Consider the following 22,574-nt stretch of genomic DNA (forward strand, 5'->3'; position numbering starts at 1 on the left):
GAAAGTGGGACAGAGGGAGAGACGAGGGACAGCACACTGCACTGTTTAGCTCCTCTCAGCAATTGCAGTGGAAATTCCTTAACTGTGACATGCCTAGTGTACAAACACATTTTACGAGCATTAACCGCCAGGAAACAAAACCAATGTTATAACAGTGTTGTAATTTAAGACAAACATTCAGAACACTGACTTTTTCAAATTCTGTTTAACAGTAATGATATCCTTGAGTGGCATTAAGATTTTATGATAAGAGTAATTAAACTCAATAGTTATACATTCATAATGCAAATGCCAATGGCTAATGTAACCAGCTGCTTATAGATGGACCTCATCAGACTCATTTAGGAAAAACTGCTTTTAGTGTGGATGGATGACTCATGGAACACTATACAGCACAGTCTTTATGTCTTTGTTCATCCAAGTCGGTATTGCTTTAATTTATGTGTCTCGCTATTTTACTCAATATCATTGTAAATTAATGTCTCCCTTCAGTGATTTCTTGGGTATAAATAAAGGTTGTATGTATTTATACGTACATTTGGCCAATCCCACACTTGCGGTAGACAAGGCCCCCTTCTAATTTACAAAAAGAACAGGTTTTTCTGATATTGCATATTTACACAAACACCAGGACAGTGCCATGTGGTATAGTTTGCGATAATACCGGTAACATTCTAATAAGACGAGAAAATCCCATATTGCAATAAACACAATATAGCTGCATGATGACTTCATTCTTTCTTCCACTCATTATCTTGCTGCGGCACACAGCTGCTGTCCTTTACCAGTGTTATCTCTCATTGCCCCTCCGTGCCTGTCTCTGCTCTCTCTCTTAAATATCATTATCATAAATGATAATACAAATATCTTATTTTAAGCACACTGCTACTCATGCTACTGCTGCACGTGTGTGTAATCAAGTGTACACAGAGTATGTTTAGTTTAAATACAGTCCACCTCTGTATCTGTAACAATACCAATCACAAACAAATTATGTCATGAAGACGATCCAAACAATTCAAAGGAACTTTAGTGAAAAGTGCTTCTTAAGACAATATTACAATAAGATACACGTATTTTGAACTTGTTACAATATATAAATCCCAAATACATCACAGAATAACTCACTCTCGCAATGTCAGTGTGTTCCAAAATTATGCATCTCTGATAAATAGACTCTTAGCGAGTGTCATCAAGATAAACAACAATACCTGTTGGAAACAGGAGGATGAAGAAGCAGCATGCTCATCTTGAACTGCACCAACAACTGGTCAAATTATAAATGTACCCGCATATAACGATCAGTCTTGTGTAGCAATTAAATTCATTTTAAGTAGCACTCAAGTACCACTAAGTGCAAAGTGTTCATCCGGGAAAAAAGTGTCAACATCAGCAAAGCTAGATACACAGGTTTTTCCTAAAAATAAATATCTGTGGGCACTGATGGAGAAAGGTACAAGTCTGAGAGAAAAGCCAGTGTGAACACAACACTGCCTTTCACTGCCCCGACTGCTTTCACATTCACACCTTTACAGCAGAGTGGCAGAGAGAAATACTGAGTGAAAACAACTCGCATGACATCACATCTGGGCTGGTGTTTAGCAGCAGGCATGAAGAAGCTTCTGTGATCTGATCACCAAAGTCCAGGTTTTTTCAAACTCTTTTTCTATGGAACACAGACACTACATGTTTGTACAGCCGCAACAATTAAACGATTACTAAATTGATCGCCAACTATTTTGCTAATCTATCACAAACAAAATCTCAGATATTTCTTAAATGTGAATATTTTCTAGTTTCTTTGCTCCATAAAAAAGTCTGAATAGTGAAACATAATTCTTTTGTTTTGTGGACAAAACAAGATATTTGAGAACTTCACCATTTCCAAATTTGGGAAACGCTATTCAACAATAAAACATTTTTTGGACCAAACATCAAATCAATGAATCGAGAAAATAGTCAACAGATTAATTGATTAGTTGCAGCTCTGCATGGTTGCAGTACGGGTGTTTTTCTGCAGCATGGGTGACATAAGTGTAGCAAAGTCTGCCACAGACCGACTACATGATGATGTAATGACGATACACAAGTTAAAGGGCTGTGTATTAAAACCAGATACAAGAGGGGCAGTACAAAATACTGCCATATATTGGGACACTATGAGCAAGATGATTTGTTGCAATTATTTTGGCCCCTAATGGTCTATTTTTTAGAAAAACTTTCATCGTAAAAATGGCTTCGTTATATATATAAACTATTTTATGTTTTTTTAACATTGGAACATCAGGCACTTTACTTTTCAGAGGTAATATTCACACACTTGGAATGTGATTAGTCCAGATGGTTGACTTATAAATATTATTTCCAATATTTTGATATGTATATGTAATAACATATACATAATAAGCTTCTGTGATATAACATTTAAGAGTGCTTGGCTGCTGGCTTTACATTATAACTAAGCAAACCACTGCAGAAGAGACGATCTGTTTCCTTTTTAAATGTGCATACCCATGCTACATGAATGGTCATGTGATAAACACTTTCAGCTGTGGGATGCAGATTGCTTCTGATGTCGAGATGAAACACTCATCTGCACACAGATGGCAGTCGTATTGATGTTGCCTTGTCTGTAGCACAACAACGACAATAAGGAATCAAGTGCTGTTTGTGGGCTATTCGGTTTTTTGTGTATAAAAAAAATGGACGTAGACTAAGCCAGCAGCCACAACTAACAATTTCTCTGAGGAGATAATTATATTATTTGCTAGTATAAGGTCTTCTTCAATAGGGTAATCAATTTTGTAAATTAAGTTCCCATTGAGAGTAAAACGGATGATTTAATATGGCAGACAGAAGTGGACCAGTGTGTTTGCCAGCTGGTATCTTCCAATAGGTGCCTGGTTGCAAGTGACGTCTCTAAACTTCTGTTGGTAAAACCTCAACATGGCACCGGCCAACTCACAACTCTGGAGTCTTCAAGACAGGAGTTCAAATTCTTATACCATCACAACCAGTGGTAATACATATCAAATGAATTAATTAATTTAAAATAAATGTCAGCCTAATTTCATATACTTAAACTACTCGATGTGTGGTACCTTACTACTACCACCTTAATACTGGCTGTTATTCAGGAACACTATTGACATAAAATGTAATTGTATTAAAGCTCATTTTCCATGCCATACATACACCCTTGCACATAACTTTTATCACAACTTGCAATGAATTTGCAGGCTGAAAGATTAACGAGGGCAAGAGGAAAACCTTCTACTCAAGCACATCCTTGGAATCGGCGATGAATCACTGGAAAAACACTCATCTGTATGTTTAAGATAATGATGTAATGATCTGCAAACCATGAAAGAGCTTTTCTAACAGCCAAGGTCAATATCATGCCCCCAACTCATAAAGGACCATCTAATCCTTTATTTAGCCAGGTTAAAAAAGAAGAAAAAAAACAATGTGACATTCAGCGAAATCGGTGTGAGATTTTTTGCAGGACAGTGGTGTTAATGCACAGAGCTGCAGAGAGCTGGGTAGGCACCAGGTCCTGGCAGGGAGGAGACAGGGACAAGGGCTTGATTTATTGGGTTCATTTCCTTCTTACTCAGGCTGCTTCCAGCAGCCCCCACGACACCTTGCACGCCAACACAAGACAGCACAGCACAGGCACAGAAAGAGAAACAAAAGCTATGGAAGCAAGGAAAGAAAGAGGTAAACAGAGAGAGAGAGAGAGAGAAGGGTTAAAAACAGTGAGTGGTGAACAGATAGGTAGATAGGGAGAGATATGAAGGGTGCGGAGGAGGAGACGGTGGCTTCTGACTGGCTCTCCATTTCTCACATTTTAACTGAAGTCCTGATCATGAAATGAATTAAGATCAAAAAAAGGTCAACAAAACTAAAAAGCCACTGAAGAGAAATTGATCTCAGTTACAAGAAAGAGAGGAGGTGAGTATTAAAACAGCAGAACGAGGACAGAAATAAGAATTCAGAGGACACAAGAGCAAAGAAACGTGTTAAGAAAGAGAGAAAATCTGCAGCAGCAGTCCTCAGAGCAGCCTGCGTGAGACCACCACCTCAATCATTCTTGACACTTAACCCCTTCTCTGCCAGAGGAGGTCAGCTGCTTCCTCTCACCCCGAGAATGCTCGAGTAAACACGAGTCAAGTGTGAGCGAGTGCGCAATCGGGTGAGTGAGCATTGCCGTCAACACAAACAGACACCTTGTGTAGAGATGCATGTTACATTGAAGCTTCCGTTACTGGCTCCCACTGTAAAATAATCCCCAACAGACACTAAAAAATGAAAGGCTAACCCTCCCTTCATGACGGAGAAATTGGAACGGTGAAACACAATCTTCAAATTCCTCCTGAGAGCTTTCTTTTTCCCCCTGTTCCAGCCTTTTCTACCTCAGTCAGCTTCAACAGCTGCCTGCCCAGGCTGCTCTTTCACCACAACAGCTCTGTGGAAATTTCTCACATTGACTAGCTGTTCAGTTAAGTGTCATGGCCAACATTTGACTGAAAATGCGCATGTGTGCGGTGTGTGTGTGTCTATTTTAAGGCTATGAGGGTTCATGTGTTCTGTTGGCATGCACTTTTCCACTTTGGTCCGTACAATAGTCCAATAAATGTAGAAGATCTCTTATTGTCCACAAAACAAAATTAGTTTTAATTCAGTTGTAATAATTTATTTGTTATATAGAGGATAAAGCGGTAGAAGATGGATGGACACAAACAGATGGATTACCATAAAGCACTGTGCTGCCTACTTCTTTATTTTGTTTGCTAACAAGGGTTGTAATGATATCATAGTAAAAACCAGTTCAGTGAGTGAGATGCACTCCAACTGCTTGAGGTTCTGTGTAACTACGCTTCTGAATCTTTTGCTGTCCACGACAGAAAAGGGGTGTAGTAGGTATTTGGCTAAATATTCTACAAAACATCTTGAGCTCTTAGGCCTTTATACAGAAGTGGGGTAAATGCTTCCTTAAGAGTCTTTTGGCCTGGCTGGATTTTTTTACCCTCCCATCTTCTTTGAAATCCTTGTGAGGAGACAATTTGCCAAGTCGCTTCTCAAATTACTTATATTCCCCAATGTGTAGGTCACCACTCTGTTCGTTATCCTTCTCCTTTCTTATTCTTGACACAGATGAAATAAAAAATGCTTATCCACATTATATTTAGGCCTAATATCATTTCCCTGCCTCTTACCCAACAGGTAGTGGTTACAAATGTTATCTCTATGAAATTTGACTCCCCTATAAGAACATGAAAAGTCCTCAGGATTTTACGTAAGCAAACGCAACATGTTATTCTCAGAGGTTCAACATGATGTCAGCTGTTGTCGTATCACTCACATGGACTATTGTCATGATTGTTCTCTTGTCTGCTGAGACCTGAGAATACTGGTGGACCAGTTTCTGGTACGTACAATAGACTGCAAACCGGTTTTTGTTGTGATCAGCCTTGCTACATAACATGCTAACCAACTTTACTAGGCACACACATTTAACCTTAATAAAGACTGGGTGCTGGGCAGGACTGACAAAACTACAAACAGCCAAAATGCAAAAAATTGTCTGCACACTTATTATTATTATTGCTTAGGGTGTTCTTTTATGCTCGGAATTATCTCATAACCTGATTATGAGAGCCCCTGAAAAACCAGTTAGCCTTTAAACTTTACCCCTCTACTTCAACAAGAATCAAGACACATTACAGGTCATTATAAGTTAATTTGAACTTTTGGAGAAAAAAATTGACAGTCCTAATAGGTCTATACAGTATAGTAATGGTATGCATTTCTATTTGACTGAAAATTGGGGATTTTGTTTATATTAATGACATTTGTTTTTTTTTCTTTATTTTTTATAGTTTAAATACAATAAATAAGAGTTGTTTCCTTTAATATTTTGTCCATTGATGTAATTAAGCAACAATCAATGAGTTATAACACAATTAAAATCAAATTTTTAAAGGATATCAGCTGAATATCAATATTGTAATAATAAAAGTATCGTCCATCGATATTTTTTGCCAATATCGCTGACCCCTACTTCTCCCTCGCCACTAACACCAAAAATGATGACTGCACACATTGGAGGAAGGTCTCTGCAGTTCTCACTCGAAGTACCGCAATAACCACAGAATGCGTCAGGATAGAACCCACAGAGTATTACAGCTACTGCCACAACCTGACTCAGACAGAAACAATAACCATTGCACAAGAGGATAAACAGGTGCTAGGGCCCTTTAAGAGCAGAACAAGCAGACTTCCTCCAACAGCATATTGCGTCACTTCCTGTTTCACTGGTATTGTGCTTCGTTTACGACTGCGCTAAAGGCTCCAGACTACATTTTGCATTGGTGTACTGATGCGCCTGATTTTTTCACCTAGATGTATCAGCATCACATTTTGAAAGTTGCCTTTTTGTCACTTCCAATACACGTTCATACTTTTTTAAATGATGTTGAGGTGCAGGTAAACATAAAACACACACATCAAATGGTGACATCACTTCACTTGTTATATCAACAGAGAAAATCCTGACAATTTTGTAGTAGTTAAATGGTAAATATAGGGCGACATACACACACACACAATAAACAAAATTAATGGCGGTGCCATTCTCAGCTGACATAGGTGTGGAACAGTCCAGTCCATCATAGGACCACATAGAGACAAACAACCATCACACTCACACCTATGGTCAATTTAGAGTGTCCAATTTGCCTAATCCCCAAATCTGCATTTTTCTGGACTATGAGAGGAAACCCACAAACCCAACATGCAAACTCCATGCAGAAAGGCCCTTGTTCCGACCAGGTCGCGAACCCCGGTCTTCTTGCTGCAAAGGCAAGAGTACTTACCACTACACCAACCATGTGGCCCACTTTATTCAATTATTACTGACTAAATCTATTGAAAATATGAAACCACTATACTATATAATGAATACTACTATACTATATTGTGTAGTGTGGTCTACTGTACTGAGTATGTTGTCAGTCAGAACCACAACTCCGCATTTTTCGAGCAGCGAGTTTACATACAGGGGTTGATACTGCGCTGTGTCTCAGTTTAGGCTGCAATCACTGTGTGGAGAGGGGCAGACAAATCAGCTGTTTGTGTGTGAGAGAGAGTGAACTATGCATTCTGGCCACATGTTAGGTGCACCCTAGAGCCCTGGCTCTCTACAACTTCACAATTGTGACTATCAGTCCACTGGACATACACTTTAGGTCAATCCTCTGTAAGTGATACTTTCACTAACTCACTCTGTATAGTAATATATATTCATATAAAGTGGTTGTCCAAGCCCAGCAGTTAGCTTAGCAGCAATGGCTACTCAATTTCATTCTCAGTGAAGTCAAACTCAACCGTGAAAGTGAGTTTTACACAATTATAGTGAAGGAGAAGATATTAGAGAGAGAGAGGAATTAAAAAAGGACTTTTGATTCACAGCAACAACAGAGTAGATCTCTGCAGCTGCTGTGTGTGTGTGTGTGTGTTGGAGAGGCTGTGGTATTAGAGGACGCCGCGCTGTTAAGCCACTTTCATTAACTGCAGTGACAATTCCTTCATCGTGACATCCCTAGTTTCTCACTTTTCTCTGCTGTGCTCCACTGCAGCTGAAACGAAATGACAGTTTTGCCCTGAAGATACCTCCACAGGTCCACAGGTCTTCTTCATACATCGTAAAATCCAAAAAAAATACCTTTACTTCCCAATTTTTTACAGTTGACATTAATATTTGAGGAACATGTAGCATTGTCTGGGACCTTGAGAAGGGATATAAAATGTACAAAACAACCAATGTCACCGCCTCCCTCATATAGAGACAGGAAGGAGAGGACAAAGGCAGAAGGACAAAAGGAGAAGCAGAAATGGAAAAGGAGGAGGGGAGAAAGGATAAAAGGCAACAGAGAAAAAAGGGAAAAGCCTTACTGTTGTCCTTGTCTCATTTCAAGTCAAGGATCTCATTAACATGGGAGCCCAATCCCAGAAACACACCCCACTAACTCCACCACCACCACACAGATGCTCATGGCTGCCCCCACCTCCAACACAAACTCATTGATCACCGTTACAGGACACGTCACACAAGCAGGGACAATACACAAACACGTACGCACTTGTCCAAAAAAGCCATTACATGCTCTTGAAGTTAGCAGTCATGAGACACAGCTTCATACTCTATTGTTACACTGTCATTTAAGAACACACATGCATGGACATTTGAGGAATTTCAATTTATTTGATATGTGACACTTTAAAACTCAAATCAAGATGTCCAAATGTGACATCTCAAAAAAGGTTGTGCAGTGCCAGTGCATCCTCTTTTCAGCCAAGCATCATCCTCCATTAGAATTGAGGTTATCCAGGGAGCACAAAGCTAAATCACTGCATCAAACAGAGCGGAGTTGGCCGCGCTCCAGCCGTCACTTCCTTCCACAGCTGCTCAACACATTGTTGGACTGGTGAGGTTAGCCATGCACAAGGCCTCACACAGCTACTCTTCCTGAGCCAAATGTTATTCACATCACAGCCACTAGTGAGCTCGAGGTAACTGCTCACCCCAGGCACTGACAACACTGCTAATACTGTTTCTATGAATGTATGAATATGTCACAAGATAATTATTGTGACTAAAATTATAATGATCGCTAAACGGCTTTATTAAAATGTGTGGCAAATGTACTAATTATCATTATTATGATGATCACCTTGGTGTAACAACATGATCATTATTATCACTAACAAATTGGGTAAGGTGAGTTTCTTCAGGTTTCTTTGCCTAAACTGATGATCAATCGATGCGGAAAAATCAATACAAATTGAAAAAAACATCTGTCACCTGTATTGCCTCTGTTTACTTTTGCTGATGCCATGGAATAGTCACAGAGTTAAATAAAGGGTTATGAGAATATTAAGAGAAGAACACAACTACCAGAGCGGTAATTATGTTTACATTTATTAATCATTTTCAATTAAAGACCTGGAAGACTTGCAGATAATCAGCTGATGGCTGCTTCTCTCTGCTTCCGTCAGCAGGACAGTGCTGCTCTATAGTCAAAGGTAGACGTTGTCTCAGCCAATATTTCCATTTTTGTCAATATTTCTCAATGATGCATAAAGGGCGGTAAATATAGTTTAATTTTGTGAATGATTTTCTATCAAAATGACATCTCTCCCTCTCCTTTGTAGCAGTGCGGCGCTACACCACGCCAATAATTTTGTGGTTTTCAATAGATTCATACAGATATTAGGGGCTCACTGATATGTTCTGTCTGTCCATGTTGTTACATTTGTATTCATAAAAGATAATGGCAGTTACATTCAAGTCCAAATACAATGTCTCACAGCACAACTTATACAAAGGTAAGACAAAAACTTAGGTAATTGCAATGAGCCCAATAACGGAAATAAACACTGAGGCATCTTGTAGAAGAGTCTGAGGTGTTTCTCCAGCTACATTTTTACAACCAGTTCGAAACATATGAGAGGAACGGCATCTGCACTCTTCCGACAACAACACAAACAGTGGTCCAAAAACATGCAGTGTTTCACCTCAGGTGAGACACCACAGTGTCCCAGCCGTTGCCCTCTTTTGCAGCGATTTAGATTTCTGTGGTGTGACTAGGTTTCAATCACTACAGAACCACTGCATGATCTCTGCGACACTACTTTACCGAGAGAGGCTGGTAAGTCTCTGTTAGAACTCTGTGATGCCTTCTGCACCTGCATCCAAAGCCACTTTTACATATGACCTTGCATTAGAAAGCATTTACTGTGGTCAAATAACGATCAGATATTCATCAAATACATTTACACCTGATATTAACATGCGTCTCTGGTGTCCACATCAGGATCTGATTGCTATCCGATCACGGTGGGTCACCCCCCCTCCACCTCTGTGCAATGCCATATCAACAACCAAAATGTTTGCCGCAGGTGAAGTTGCGCTATTGTTTGGATGTGGAGGGAGTATGTGGAAAAGCGAAACTTAATAAACACTTAACAAATATAACAAACAATGTTTTCCACTTCCACATTCTGTGACAAAGTAAATTACAGAGGTTATTGTTTAAAATAATCTCTTCCACACTCTGAGGTAACAGACTTCCAGTCTGAGCTGCAAATCAGAAATGAAATAACAAAAAAGTAACATCTAACAAAATACTGCTAAAAAAATACACAGAACTAAACTCCATTGTGGAGATGATTTAAGCCTTGGAAACAAACTCCCTGTCTGCACTATAAGCCACAAATAAACATTAAGCACATAAACCACAAGTTAACAAATGAACAACTCTTTTCTTAAGAGAACCAAACGTGTTGCATTGCAGAGTTGATTCAAGGAAGATGAAAATTCTTCATGAGAAACACCATCATGTCCACATTGTCTGGCGAGAGGCTTGCTCTCTGCGTAACTAAGCAAATACTTGAACCTCTCATTCTCAACCACTGCAAATATTAAATAGTAATTTAAAAATGTTTAGTTGCGTGGACAGTTCATACTGTACCTGGATTGGAAGCACAAACTGGGAGTTGGAAGAGGCGTGTCGCGAATGTGCCTCTCCTAACCACAACACTGGTTTGTGGGTTAGTATTGCAATTTTGGTTTCGATATGCATATTGTTACAGGCTTAAGAGACTCGTTGCATTTACACTTCAGCAGATCAGATAACAATTTGTCCTCGGGCATATTTACACCTGTACTTATGTGGTCAGGTGCTATCTGACTGCAATCCGATCACAGCAAATGCATTTCAGTGACAGGTGTAAAGGGGACCCGAGTAAAAATTGCCCACTTTGGCTGATGTTGGATGATTACTGTGGCGTTTACTTTGTATTTTTCAAAGCGTAATCCAAACTATTTTGATGAGAATATAAATTTGTAAAATAATTTCACTTTTTATCAGCTCATTGTTCCTGTAAGTTATTAAGCTTCTGATCAGTCAAAGCAGATCACAGTCTTCACGGCTGAACAGCACAAAAGGAACGGCGAGCTTGATTTAAGTATGCAACGACTGACCGTTTGCATAATCCTTTATCTACAGATTCAATTACTATGTTTCAACAATTAGTGATCAAAAGGTTGGCCCTTAATTTCTACTCATTAAGGCATCCATGTCTTTTTATACTTGTTGCAGTTAATTTTGTAAATAACTTACTTTTTCCATTTCTCTGTTGGTATGTCTCACTAAATGTCAAATAAAACTGGGCCTGTCGTAGCACACAGCCTGAGGTTAAAGCTGGTGTCACCACAGAGAAGCAAGGCTTTTTTAGCTTTAGCAAATAATAATGGGTCAACTGAGGCCAGGGCTCTGGCAAAATGGAAACAATAGAAGCCTGTGTCTAGGAAATGGGCGGCAGAAATGACAAATTTTAAAAATGGCACAATCCAAAATCTGAAATTTTAAGAAAAGTTGACAATAGTTCCCAGGGAGCCGATTTCACGGTACCCAACTTCAGTAATTTTCCCAGCATTCCTGTGGTGTAGCAATATAACCCTGCGAATGTTTCCATCCATCCAGCAAAGACACAAAATCCTCTCCTGTGACTACATAATGTAATGTAGTGGTGACGGGGGATGGGAGAGTGGCGAGACGGGGATCGAGAAACAAATGAAGAAGCAGGTTGGAAGCAAGGCATATAATCGATGTCTGGGGACATTTTGTATTCATGGACCTCTAAGTGACGATACATGGTGTCTTCACCTCCAGCAAACAAGCAGAGGTAAATGTGTGATGTCACAAAGACAGGTGGTGGATGACCCAATACAGGCCAAGAGGAATACATTTCATAGGATAAATAACTCCATTATGGTTCATAATGATCAAAAATCTCACGTAGCAGCTGCCTGCTTGCACCTGTTAAGGGGTCAGTGCAACATTTTGGAGGGAAATCACCATAACATGGTGCATGTGACAACGAGAATGTGGCTCTCTCAGTGGGTATGTTGCTCGAGTTGATTTATTCACTCATCCCTGCCATGACACTGCACATCGACATCGAGAACTCTGGTTCACCCCACTCCAGCTGTTGAGCAGAGGGCAATCGCGGGGCAGAGAGATTGTGCTTGCCTATTATGACAGAATGAACGCATACACACGCTCAGATGAATATACACACAAAGGCTCAGCTTCAAGCCCATCCCACCTAATGGCTGTATCCTCACACTGCTAACGGGTGCTCAGGGAGGCAATGAGGTTTGCCATCTATATATCCATGACCCCTGGATGACTTCACTCCCCCATTCACCTCCCCCTTCATGACCTGGCAATGGCACCCTATGAGGGTGAGACAGACAGAAATAGGGTCCAGGATCCCGTTTGAGGAGTGTGTTCCAATACAAACATCAGCGTATTTGAGTACACAGATCTCCCTGCAAATGGGGTCAAAGCCGGTGCTTATCTATTTGTTTTGATTTTCCTCCCCCTCAGCCTTCACACACACACACACACACACACACACACACACACACACACACACACACACACACACACACACACACACACACACACACACACACACACACACACACACACACACACACCAGTTCCACTGAAAAGCGTGACTATAAGCAATCATGCAGAGAAATACGGTAATGATGCACCAGTGGAAGAGAAGACGGGAGATTGATCGCGCAACACCCGTCTCTGTTTTCCCCACACACTGTTTTCTAACTCTTTCATGCATGTGCCACTTGCACAGGCAAAGAATTGCTTATATACTTAAAGAACACACCGGTGGGTAAAAAAACACACATGATGGAGCAGCAGTATGGTTGGTTTCTCTGGAGAGAAATAACAAGGCAAAATCATAAGAAATAGAGAACAGGTTTATGTGAATGCCAGCGACAAATGTCAACTTCCTCACTGCTGCAGCAGCTTCTCAAAGACCTAACTAGCCTGAGGAGGAGTGTCAAACAAACAACAAATCACCTATATAAATTACCATACATTCAACTTCTCACATTATCGAGTAATTACACTGGTGCAACACAAAATAATTACTTGTGCTGAAGTTCGCTTTTTGCCAATATTTACCTCCTTTCACAATAAGACACACATTCACTGGTGTGTCTGGTTAGTTTTTTGTGCCTTTGGAGAATAAGCTAATCAGAAGCTGAGTCACAAAGGAGTAAGTGGCTGAACTGTGTTTGTCTTGAGAGGTGGACCATCTGCAGCTAAGCAGGTCACTGTGTTAGACAGAACCCATGAGACTCCAGCCGGCTCTCTCGGCTAATCCTGTGACTGTGTGTGTGTGTGTGTGTGTCTATACCAGAAGGTTGTGTGGCTACACACACATACCCACTAAGGGCCATATAAAGCCAGGAGCCAGTCAAAACAGTGTTTAGGAACAGTCTAGTGTCCTACTGACTGTCTGATAACCTGGCTGACATATGACCAGCTATTTGGCCTCTAGGTTGGCACACACTTGTGCGTAAGTCCAACAGGTTTATTTTTACGATGGGTGTAAAACTGAATGTTAGCAAGACAGTAGGCATTTAAAGCAGATGCTGTATGATGTGAACCAATGTGTGTGTGGGATGTCAAGGCATAATATGTCCTGCTAGTGATGGCTTCTTTCTTTATATACAGCAGCATGGGTAGTGCGTGAGTGAGTACATGTCCCTTACAACCAGAGGTTAGCAGGCGGGTGCTCTCTGTGATCAAGTTACAAAAGTGGGTGTGTTCCTGCTCTCCACTGTCGCCTGCATGTCTGCCTCTCCCTCTCCCTCTCTCCCTCTAACTCATTCTGTCTCTCTATTTTTTTTCCTCCCTGTATGTCTCTGCCTCTCTCTCACTTTCAGGATACAGAGGCCTGAAGCTTGCGTCATCCAGGCCTCTTCCTCACCACAGACCACCTCTCCCTCTTGTTCCTGTCTGCACTCCATCTTTCCTTCTTTCTTTCTCCCATCTCCTGGCGGCTCTAAACAGGGAGCAGCCATGCAGCTGGTCCATACTCCCTGTAGGAGGCTGTAAGCCATGAGACTCCTCCGACGTCCTCCTCCTCCTCCACTGCTGTAAACTGGTACTCCAGCCGCCCACCCAGCATCACCTCTGTACTGCCAGCATGGACCACAGCAGACGCGCACTAATGCTGACCAACTGGCTCTATTGATGTATAACAACCTAATACCCCTGGACTTCCAAACACTCATTGATTAAAAAAAAAACAAAGACACACACTCTGCAATTTGTGGAAACTCACAATGGTATGTGCCTGATCTTATAACTGCTGCCCAGCCCTACTCAGCTCAACTTCTAAAATAACCCTGCAAGATGCTAACTATAAACCACAACACCATATGCTGGATGAAAACTCACAACTTAAGAGTCACATATTTAAAGACTTTACTGTACTATCAGTAATTACACCTTTGTTGGGCAAGACCAATTTCAACAAGCAGTAAAATGCATGGGCAATGTCAAGAGCATTGCCAGTCAATCAATCTGGACTGTTCTGGGCACGCAGCAGCTAGTTTATAAGTAGAACACGAGTGCGAAATAGAAGCAGATCATGCTAAAAACTTCCAACTGAGAAGCACATTTACAACTAAGCTACAGTCGTTTTAACAGGACATCTGTGATCTAGTCTAGTCTACATGCCAATGTGTCCCTGGGCAAGACACTTAACTCCAAACTGTTACTTGCTGCTGGCGTGCAGCATATGAATGGGTATGACAGACAGGAAAGGTACTGCATATACTGGAGATGCACTTAATGAATGCGAGTGCGAATAAGCAAATGACAAACTTGAACTGTAAAGCATTTTTGAGTAATCATCATGACTAGAAAAAGACTTAAAAATACAGACTAACATTTAAATTAAGTTATACAAGCTTGCACACAATTTACATTTTTGTTTGCTGTGTACTTGTGCATTATGTTACCTTGTCTTTCTCGTGGGGCAGCAAACGAACAGGTGGCAGAGATTCCAGAGACACTGTTCCAGTGCCATCATCCTGGGAGCTGCTGCGACTGATGAGCTGGAACAGTGGACCCTGCTTAACCACACGTCCATGGGCCACTGCTCTCTTCAAGGCCACCCTCAGCTGCTGATGGAAGAGGCTAGTCCCAATGGAACCGCTGCTCGACAAGTAGGCTGCCACATCAGCCTGGCACTTGAGAAAGCGCTCAATGTTCTTCAAGCCTGAGCCACCAGGCTCATGGAGCCCCTCCAGTGCCCGCTTGATAAGCTTGTTCCAGTCGAGTCCTGGTTTCTTTCCTGAATGAGAATGGGAGCTACTACCACCACTGCTACCACCCCCACCACCCCCACCACCTCCGCCTCCACCTCCACCTCCACCTCCACTTCCTCCTCCTCCACTTCCACTGCAAACGCTGCTGCCACCTCCTCCTCCAGAGCTGCTACCGCCTTTGGGCTTGGGCAGAGCCAAGCGTCCAGGGTTATCAGGGTCCTTGTAGGAATTTAGACCTTTGTTGGTGACCTTAAGGATGGTTCCGTCCTTGACACTGAGCTCTAACTGCTCCAGAACTGTGTTGCGGTCCAGGCCATGGGACATATTGACCGCATTGCAGATGCGCTCCTCTGATGGTCGCTGCTTCTGCTTCTTCACCTTCTTGATGGCCTCTAGGAGCCATTGGGTGTACGTTGGGTTTGCCAATTTCACCATGGCTGCTGTCTGGGTGGGTGTGGGGGCCCTGGGGCCTTACCACAATAACCACACACAAAAATAGAGACTGTAAGCCAAGGAATACCTGGCCTGCGCCGTAGCGCCGCCGCCTCCTCTTTTTTGCCCTCTGCTTGCTTACTATCCCTTGTCCTGGGGTCGTACAGAGAGTCCCTCAGAAGCTGAGTGTGCGGAGCACGGAAGGGAGCAGCTAACCATAGCACAAACCCCCTGTCAACCCTCTACCCAGTAAAGTCAGGTCCACCCACCACCAGGCAGGTGACAATCCCTGGCAAAAAGTGTATGGAGGAGGTTAAAAAAAGTATAATAGAAAGTTACACTCCCACGACACACTTGGCAAGATAGTAGATCTCAAAGAGGGAGGTCCCACTTTGCCCGCAGCAAAAATACAAACACCTATTCAATCTGTGTTGTGTTGCTGGCAAACTAGCCAGTTCTTAGTGTGCGCTGTGAAAGATGACCATGGTGTCCACAATGTGAAATTAGTGTTTTAACGATAAAGGTGGGTGCAATGCAGAAATTTTTTTTGTGGATTATGACATTCCACAAGATCGAGGATTTTCCTGTGTATCCACGTCCACTTGTCTTCACTGTTCTGTTTTCTTGTCCTCTTCTGATCTACAGGCAGTCTAGGCTTCTCACCCCAGGGAGCAGCCAGGGCCGATCACCTTCATGCCCAGTACACTTGAGTAGCTGACAAACCCTGCAGAAAAAAAGGAAATAACACACAGACAGGGGTAAGTAAAACTTGCAGTGAAAAGTGAAACTTTAAAAAAGTATATTTTCAATATTTGGGACCATTAAAGCGCAAAGAAGGAAATTGGGACAAAATTGAAATTGGGGAAAAAAGGTTTTAAGAGCTATGACCCAGGCTCATATTAAGGTACTGTTCAGTAGTTAAGACGATTGTCTGTTATAAGCTGCATTGTTTCCAGACCCTTGAAATTGGATTGCATTGGAGTATATACACATATATGTATATATATATATACACACACACACACACACACACACGTATATGGCAAGTAAGTGCCCCTGTGCCATGCACATGATGTTAAAGCCTGAGATACTTGGTTGGGTTGTACTGCAGCAATTTGATACATCAAAAATAGAAAACTTTCAAAGTATAGCTTATGGCCTACAGTGTATTGTAAAATGGCGAGTTAGGTGTCTTTCCCAGACAAAAGTTATTTTAGTACGCTTCAAAACTTTTGACAAGAGAAAGGCAAATAATATTATGACTGACCGCCTTTGAGAGTTTTAGCTTCATACATGCATACAATAATATTTATGATCACTCCTTATTTTCTGCTTAACAAAACGTTTAATAAAACGTTGTTGTTTTTATAAAGCATCAAAAGTGCAGCAACAACAACAAAGTTTAGGTTTTCAATGATCATGTGTTTGAGGTAGATGCAGAGAATCTTAAAGAGGGTAACAGGCTGTTCAACAGCACTGGCACAGTGCCCACACGCACATATATAAATAAAGCCATGCTTTCCCTTAAACAGCACCATGAGGTTTAGCCATGCACAACAAAACGAAACGAAAAAAATACTACAACGACTCATGTTAACTCTTAACAGTAAACTGTAACTATGTCATGCTTGTATTCATACAATAACGGCATTATTCTCCAAATCAGAGCCACTGTGATACCAACATTGTAAACAAACAAGTACGACCAGTCTACTAATAACTGCCAGAAATGACAGAATGATTCAAAAGCAGACCCAGAAAAGTAAGGAGCTGGGTTATAACAAGTTAAACAAAAACAACATTATACATGCAGCAGCAATGTTGACTTCTTGGGTTGCTAACGTAAACATGATGAAGTGAAAACATAGACTGTTAGCAAACATTAGCTGGGGTGCTAACTGAAAACGAAGCAGTTTAACTACAGCATAAATATACTGAAAGGTATGGTGCTGCTGCCCTCTCCCTCTGACATGATGTTTATCAATGAAGTATCAACAACAAGCTTTCCCGCTAACTGTTGTTGTTTAGCAAGCTAACCCGGGGAGCTAAACAGCGAGCTAACGTTACGATTAGGTTACTAACGTTACTTGCTAACACGAAACGTAAACAGCACGAACTGTGAGCTTGTTCAGCGCTCCTGTGCGGAAAGACAACATCCCCATCATCCCAACCAATGTTATACACAACACAAACAATCGCACCACAGCACGCACAGCGGATAATGTGGTTTTTCCAATGTCATTCAGATAATAACGTGAAAGCGCGGCCTTGTAAAATGCACAATGCAACATGCAGACGGCCATCTCCGCTAGCGAGCAACTGCGAAAATCAAGACGTGAGAGCGGCGGAGTCCGCAGTGTTAACATGCTCCGCGGCGTCGCTCTGAGCCTTCTGTTTAAGAGAAAAGTCTCCGGGCATTAGACGCGTCCCCACCTCGCTGACTTCCTCCCTCCAACAACCGCCCTCCCACGTAACGCTAAAGCTTGCAGTGCGGTGAAGACAAGGCCGCTGGAACGAAGTAGCTAGGCCTCGGCTCCCCCCTCCGTGTGCCCCTCTAACCACCCTCCCACCTCCGCGATCATCATCCCTCCGTACCCCTCGCTTCCTCCACCTCTCGCGGTTCCCCTGAAAGCCCGAGCTGGTCCGGTTCTGCTTTGAGAGGGAAGCTCGTGTAAAAGCGGACCGAGAAAAAATAAAAACCTCACACTCTCCTCTATCTGGCTTCCGCTACTACTCACCGGAATTTCTTGTCGAGCCGCCGAGAAGAAGGTGCCAAAACCGTGTGAAACGGAGACAACAACAAGCCTAAAAATGCAGCCAGAGACTAGGGGCTCTGGAGCCGCCGCCATCTTTGAGTGAAACAGGAGCGCGGCTGGTGGGGGAGGGGGGAACAGTGAACAGCCAGGCAGGACCTAGGGACCGTCTGCATGGTGCGAGGCGAAGATCCAGGGGAAGAAAAATCCACTGCAAGGCGCGGGGGGCGGCGGCGAGGCGGCGACGTGCTGTTGCTATGAGAGGGGTGTGGATATTGCTTGAGGACATGAAGTGGAATAAAGGGACAGATGGTGGTGGTGTTGGAGGGAGAGAGAGGGAGAGGAAAAAATAAAAAGAGAGCACAGATAGAGGTGCAATGTATTTTCTGCCGTACTACAGTGATTCAAGGGAGCGTCTGCATTTTTCCCAACAGTTGGTTAAAAGAAATAAAAATATCAAAGCCAATGAGCACGCTTTAACGATAGAGGGTATTTAAAGATCAAAGTGAGACACCCCTCCACACTGCAGTCTATTGTAGCAGCTGTGTGTTTTGACGCTGAAGCTGGAAGGCAAGACACAGATAAGATCTGAAGAGGTGATCAGATGTTGCAGTGTGGCTATTACACCACATGGTAAAGCATGTTATTATCTACCTATATGCAGACTAGACCACTGATGTGTTTTCCGTCAGACTGTGAAACGAAAAGAAAGTGATTATGTAAACCATCTGCAGGAGCCTCTTTGTTACATTTCATTAAATGACAGCTGAGACTAACACCTTCCCCTCATGATTTTAGTTGTTGCATATAAATCACAGCATCTGGTGACAGATGGAAGCAACATAATGTAAAGGTGTGTTTGGAACTGCAGTGTGCTCAATCTAAAAGTAATTTGAGCTGAAGATGTGCAGGTAATGGACACATTTAGCCCTAATGTGTTGTAGAAAATGAAAACGACATTAAAAGCGAGACACTATTAATTACGGCTCATAACACACAGACAGGGAGTCACAGTCAAATATTGCTCTGTGACGTGGGCAGCGTATCAGCTTTTGGGAAGTTTGAACAACTTAAGTACAGCTGTCTTTTTTCTTTCTTTTTTTTTAGTCATTAGAAAAACAATCAATGCAAGGAAACTGATTTCCCTGCTTCAGTTTATGATCAGAGTGATACAGAAGCACCGAGGTTGGAAATCTGGCAGCAATCTTCCTTTTCTATTACAGGCTAATGCTGAAAACTCCCAGGGTGGAAATTAAATTATCTACAGCTTTGTGTAAAATGATGTGTACAGCAGTCCTCGGAGACAGATTATAGACTGCCTTATAGGAAGCAATTAGACCTGAGGATTTTCCCATGTTGGAGGTGTCTTGTGAGAGGTGGAGCTGCTGTCAAAGCATGGTGGTGATCAAATAAAACCAGTAAGGTCACACCTTACGTCGCTGTTTGTCTTGGCCTTCTTTGGGGAAAGATAAATCACATTCCAACGACGAGACACTCATTTTAATTAATGATAGTGTTATTACACAGATAAACAGTGTGAAGCGCTAACACATGAGCGGCTATTAGTGCGCCTCCTGAGGACTCCCATATTACATTAGTGTGTACAGTAGTCCAGCCAACAGATGGACAATACTCGGGGGGGAACCTTGCACCACATCTATCGTTCCCTGCCATGAATAAGTAATGTCGTGTACAATGATCCACACGATGATCCAGTGATGTTCCCCCATACACAACAACACAAGTAAACTGTACGCAGCATTGTCATTTTCATATAGATCATATTGATTTTCAGTCCGAGGCACAGAGTGAAGCGTTTATTCGTTCCAGGTGAGTGCTGGACATGTATACATGTGTATACATATATACATATATGTATACATGTATACATATATACACATATGTATATATGTATATATACACATATGTATATATGTGTATATATGTATATATACACATGTATACATATATTTATATATGTATATATATACACATATATGTACAGTATATATGTACAGTATATATATACATATGTGTGTATATATATATAATAAAAAGTGCATAATATTAAACTGATGTATGCCTATTTCTGTTACAAGATTAGTGATTTACTGATTAACTGGTTGAAATATAATTTGGAGAACTATTTTTTAAAGGTAACAGTTTTCTTTGTTTGTTGTCGAAACCTTATATGAGAATATCAAACAGCTTAAGAGTCTCCGCGTTAAACACAAAACTACAGGTAGTTGCTCGTCAGCGTAGTTTAGTATTAAGTAACTGAAAATGGTGGCAGCAGCTCGTATTTCTTTGTCTTTGTCAGAAGCGTCTCACAAATTAAATTGTAACATGCTGTTTGCTTAATTGGGACACGAGCCGCGGTGACTTGTTGGTGTCACCGCCAGGTTGCTAGGAGACCAGCAGAGATCAACATAAATCCTCAAAGAGCCGTTTTTACACTTCGGCTTTTGTATTGAGTAAACAAAGAAGTGACATGTTAATCAGCGATTAATTCATCACAAGTGGATTTTGTTGCTGGCTGTTGGCTCTTGCAGTGAAGGTGAATAATTGTGGTTTTTTTGCAAAATATCAAATTATAAAGCAAATATTATTGTCTGTTGGAAAGAAATCGCATTTAACACAAAGTGTGACAGTTCCTTTGACAGACGAAAGCAAATCTATTAGACTGGCTGATAATTCAAAGAGAAGGTATTTGCATATATATATATACTGTATACATATATATATATATATATATATATATATTTATAATTTTAATAATGAATTACATTCACTGCGACATCCCAAAAAAATCATGTCAATTTCTACTTCTGAACTTCGGTTTTCCCAAATATGAAGAGCTTTTTGTGGTGTAATCAGTCATTCCCACAGACTGGGTCATGGTGTCAAGTGTTACCAAATAAACTTGCAGAACTTTTTATTACTGCGTTTTCATGAAGATTCATATCGGCCGTGCAGCTCTGAGTCACATGAAGAGGCTTATTTTCCACCACAGTCCTTACTGTGCCACATTAATCCAAACGATGAGCTGTGAACTGACCCCTGCGTTTGTAACCAAACACAGAACCCAGTTAAAGAACCCATGCATGGATTTTTTTTCATTTTTTTGGAGCCATTTGAGAATATGAAATGTGTGTTTTCAATAAATGGAACTTGTTCCTTTATCAAACATATCTCTTGGTTGGTTTATATTCAAAACGACAATAGGTGTCATGGCGGTGACTGCTGGTTTGAATTCTGTCCTCACTGCAGGAAAGGAGACAAGTCATTCTTGCTTTCCTTTCATCCTTCAAATCCCTCCTTTATTTTTTTTCAGTTTCCAATCTCTGTGCATCCACCTGCTCAGGGCCCTAAGTCCTCAGCGAGCCACACCAGTGTCCCCCGGCCCCCTGCTACCCCCTCCCCATCTTATTACCTCTCTCTCCCTCACACACACACACACACACACAGTCCACCTGATGCACAGCAGCACCTCCTGTCCTCCAGGCTGTGCATGTCGGGCTGCTGGTATTAGTCTCCTGTTTGAGAGGTGGCTCTTTGCCAGGGCAAATAAACGCACAACATCTCTTTCAGTTCAGTATAAAAACATGTTGTGCTACAGTTTGTTTTGTAATTGTCGTGTTTCTTTGTTTTTTTAATTGTGACTTCCCTCGCTCCCAAATGGCCCGAGACGAGCTTTGCTGTTGTTGTAATTGTGAACCCTTTGGTGTCAGATCCCTATTGTGACATGCGCTTGAAATAGCAGATGATTGATTGGCTGCTTAGTTTTTGGTAAATGAGGATGTTTACAGGCTCAGCTCAGCGGAGAGAAAACACGTACAGTAAAAATCCAGGAATGAAAACTTGGCAGCCAGACGTCTTCTCCCATCAGGTGAATGCACGCTGAATACATGAGATCTGAACAATTTCAGAATGAAGTCAGGGAGGGATTCAGCTGCAAGGAAAACAAATGGGAGACACATCCTCTCCCGCTTTTTACTTTGGCAACACAAATGAATAAATATGAGCATTGACTGCAGCTGTGTGCCACCATCAGTGCACGGGCCACATTTCTGAGTTCCTGTTTTTTTTTTGGGTGATAACGGGAGTGCTGCGCTCAGATAGCCAGGCAGCGTCCGAGGCGGATTCTTTTTAGTCCGTGTGAAACC

The 22,574-nt window shown here is 41.7% G+C and overlaps 1 protein-coding gene across 3 annotated transcripts in view; it reads right to left on the bottom strand.

Moving 5' to 3' along the window:
• Positions 1-18,537, bottom strand: part of kat6a (K(lysine) acetyltransferase 6A) — a 41,381-nt gene extending 22,844 nt beyond the window's left edge. For all 3 annotated transcript variants that reach the window (XM_044025611.1, XM_044025610.1, XM_044025609.1), the window contains exons 1-2: positions 18,394-18,537; positions 14,915-16,379 (exon numbers count right to left, since the gene is read on the bottom strand). In XM_044025611.1, coding sequence (XP_043881546.1) covers positions 14,915-15,658 — 744 coding nt within the window. In that variant the 5' untranslated portion in view covers positions 15,659-16,379; positions 18,394-18,537. The remainder of the gene's footprint in view (positions 1-14,914; positions 16,380-18,393) is intronic.
• Between the last annotated feature and the right edge of the window lie 4,037 nt (positions 18,538-22,574).

This window comes from Solea senegalensis, linkage group LG5 (genome assembly GCF_019176455.1).
Source record: "Solea senegalensis isolate Sse05_10M linkage group LG5, IFAPA_SoseM_1, whole genome shotgun sequence".
NCBI lineage: Eukaryota > Metazoa > Chordata > Actinopteri > Pleuronectiformes > Soleidae > Solea > Solea senegalensis.